General features: G+C 43.0%; 1 protein-coding gene across 1 annotated transcript in view; it reads right to left on the bottom strand.

Moving 5' to 3' along the window:
* ZNF830 (zinc finger protein 830) overlaps positions 1–311 on the bottom strand; it is an 11776-nt gene extending 11465 nt beyond the window's left edge. Inside the window, exon 1 of the mRNA XM_009885450.1 lies at positions 255–311. Within this exon, the coding sequence (XP_009883752.1) occupies positions 255–311 (57 nt within the window). The remainder of the gene's footprint in view (positions 1–254) is intronic.
* Positions 312–2444: the final 2133 nt, after the last annotated feature.

The following is a 2444-nucleotide window of genomic DNA, read 5'->3' as shown; positions in this document are numbered from 1 at the left end:
AATGAAGCAGAATTAAATTTTACATTTTGATCAGGTTTTTTTTCCAGTAGTCAAGCCTTTGGAGCACCATCAGAGCTAGACAGGCACCATAACCCAGCTGTAGGCCGCGTCTCTGAATAAATTCCCTAAAAAAGAGCTCCCAAACAAGTAAAAAAAGATAATAAAACCCAGTACATCCCATAGCCCCAGATCCAGAAAGCCTCAGTGTGCAACACAACACTGAAAAGTGCTCTTAAAAAAAATAGATAACAAACATCCAGCTTTTCTTTCTGCCTCAGCTGATTGCCAAACTTGGTGAGGTTTCCGGCCATGAGCCCCTGCAGCCCTTTGGGGGGCCCAGCTGGACCGGTGGCCACAGCTCCAAACACATCCCACACCACAAACAGGGGGAACAGCACACGTTCTCCCCACAAAACTACAGCCCACCTACAGCATTCAGTAACCACACCATGACCAAGGACAGCAGAGAACGTTCCATACTTTATTTTTACCATTTCGTTTATGAAAGTACAATAAAATAAGTTACCTAAAAAAAAATCCAAACCAACCTAGCCCCAAGTTCCGCAGTGCCAAGCACTCCACTCCAAACCATGAGCGAATGTTAAAAAGTGAAGAAAGCGTTTCTCCAGATTGACAGCGACATTACCTTCAGGAGGATTTGGTCACAGAGGACGTCGCTGCATGCAGTGTTTTTCCCAGAAAACGAAGCCGTCTCGACGCTCCAAGCTCTGCGACTCCCTGAACATTGGGCTTGGCTCGTCACGCTCGGCAGCTCACAGGGAGGTGGGGGAGAAAAGGGGGCAGGAAAGTGTGTCATTCCATTTCCATTTTCATAAAAGACAAACTTTGTGGTAAGACATTTTGCCTGGATGGCAAATGCCAGGTGCGTAAACGCAGCCAGAGCGACACAGCAACCGGAGGAATGCGATGGGGTTAGTGCAACGACGGCAAAAGGGAGTCACTTCTCTTTTGACATGAAGGGGGCAGACGGGGTGGGGAAATGATTCAGTAGCGCGATAGGTATCACAGTACACCTAGACTACAGAATCAGTGAGAATGTATCTCTTGACTGAGTACATCGAATGTATCAGCTTGACTGAGATCTATGTTTGCCTTTATGAATTTTGATGAATATTTAAAATCTCCTCTTCTTTCCCCTTTCTCCCACAATTGTAGTCTGCCACATTTTTCCAAAGCACAGAAGTTTGCTTTTACTGAAGTTTAAGGCTATTATGAAAAAATGAAGTGTAGGGGCTCCTCTTTCAAAACCAAGTATAAAAGTCAATCCACTCTAGGTGGCCTTAGACAACTCTAAATACAACCATCCATTTTCCACAACAAATCAATTCATTTTTATATTTGGAAGACAAGAAATTTTTTACTGCAAAAGTTTGTCTTCATACACATACTTTTGTCCTAGAAACCAAACACACTGATACCAGGAGTTACCACTGTAAGGTAACTTCAGCCTAGGACAACCGCACCTTGCAGAATCCAGATGGTCGGAGAGGTTCATCATCACTCTCTTTGCCTCCAAGTACCAGATTATCAAAAGATCTACTATGGAACATCTTAAAATTAATCCACCTGGCTTTGAGACAGGCTGAGGATGTACTCACAACAAGCACATCTCAAGAAGCAGCAGTTTCTGGGAACAAGTGCTGGGAAGACGATGTCTGCCTATAGCCTTAGTGTTCTCACCCAAGAGAGAAAAATAGGACGGAGCAGCAAAAACAGTCACAGTCCTAGCCACGACCACAGCTCCCAGTTCTCATGGCCAAGAGGACACTTCACTTACTATACACGCACCCGTATAAGTTCAATGCATTAGAGGACTTACACTTGAGAGGGTGAGGATCTTTTCCACCACAGGCAACTGGATACTTCTGCATCCCCTGAATTAGGCAACAGCGTTGCTGGTGGTTTAAGAGTGTCCTGGCTTGAGCTGAATCTGGTCCAGAAGCAGCACCAGGCAAGGTAGGGCTTCACAAAAATGGCTACAACCAACTCTTCTTCCTCCTAACCTTAAAGTGCTGGGAAAATGCAGCATGACCAGACTTAGCAGCCTAGGAAAAAATATCCACAGTCCTACCAAACATACCATTTCCTAATATGACAGGCAAGCTTCCTAGGAGTTTAAACCTTAAAATCCTCCACAGATGCTAACAGAGTTGCATACAGAAAAAATACAACCTTGAGGAAACTTGTTAACAGTAAAAAAATATGGCAACTCCAATCTTGGTATGGTAAAAAGGCATTTTTAGAATAAAAGTGACCCTTTAATGCAGGGCTATCACTTAATTTGTCCAATGGCAACGCTCCTCCAATTACAAACATCAAACATAATACTTTCATAATAATACTTTAGGTATTATTTAAGGTTTATGAGAAGTTAACATTTTTTATTTTTTTTACACACATTTCCTATTTTTATCTTGAAAGGA

The sequence above is a fragment of the Charadrius vociferus genome, unplaced genomic scaffold, assembly GCF_000708025.1.
Source record: "Charadrius vociferus isolate BGI_N301 unplaced genomic scaffold, ASM70802v2 scaffold174, whole genome shotgun sequence".
Classification (NCBI taxonomy): domain Eukaryota; kingdom Metazoa; phylum Chordata; class Aves; order Charadriiformes; family Charadriidae; genus Charadrius; species Charadrius vociferus.
This window is presented reverse-complemented; position numbering and strand designations above follow the sequence as displayed.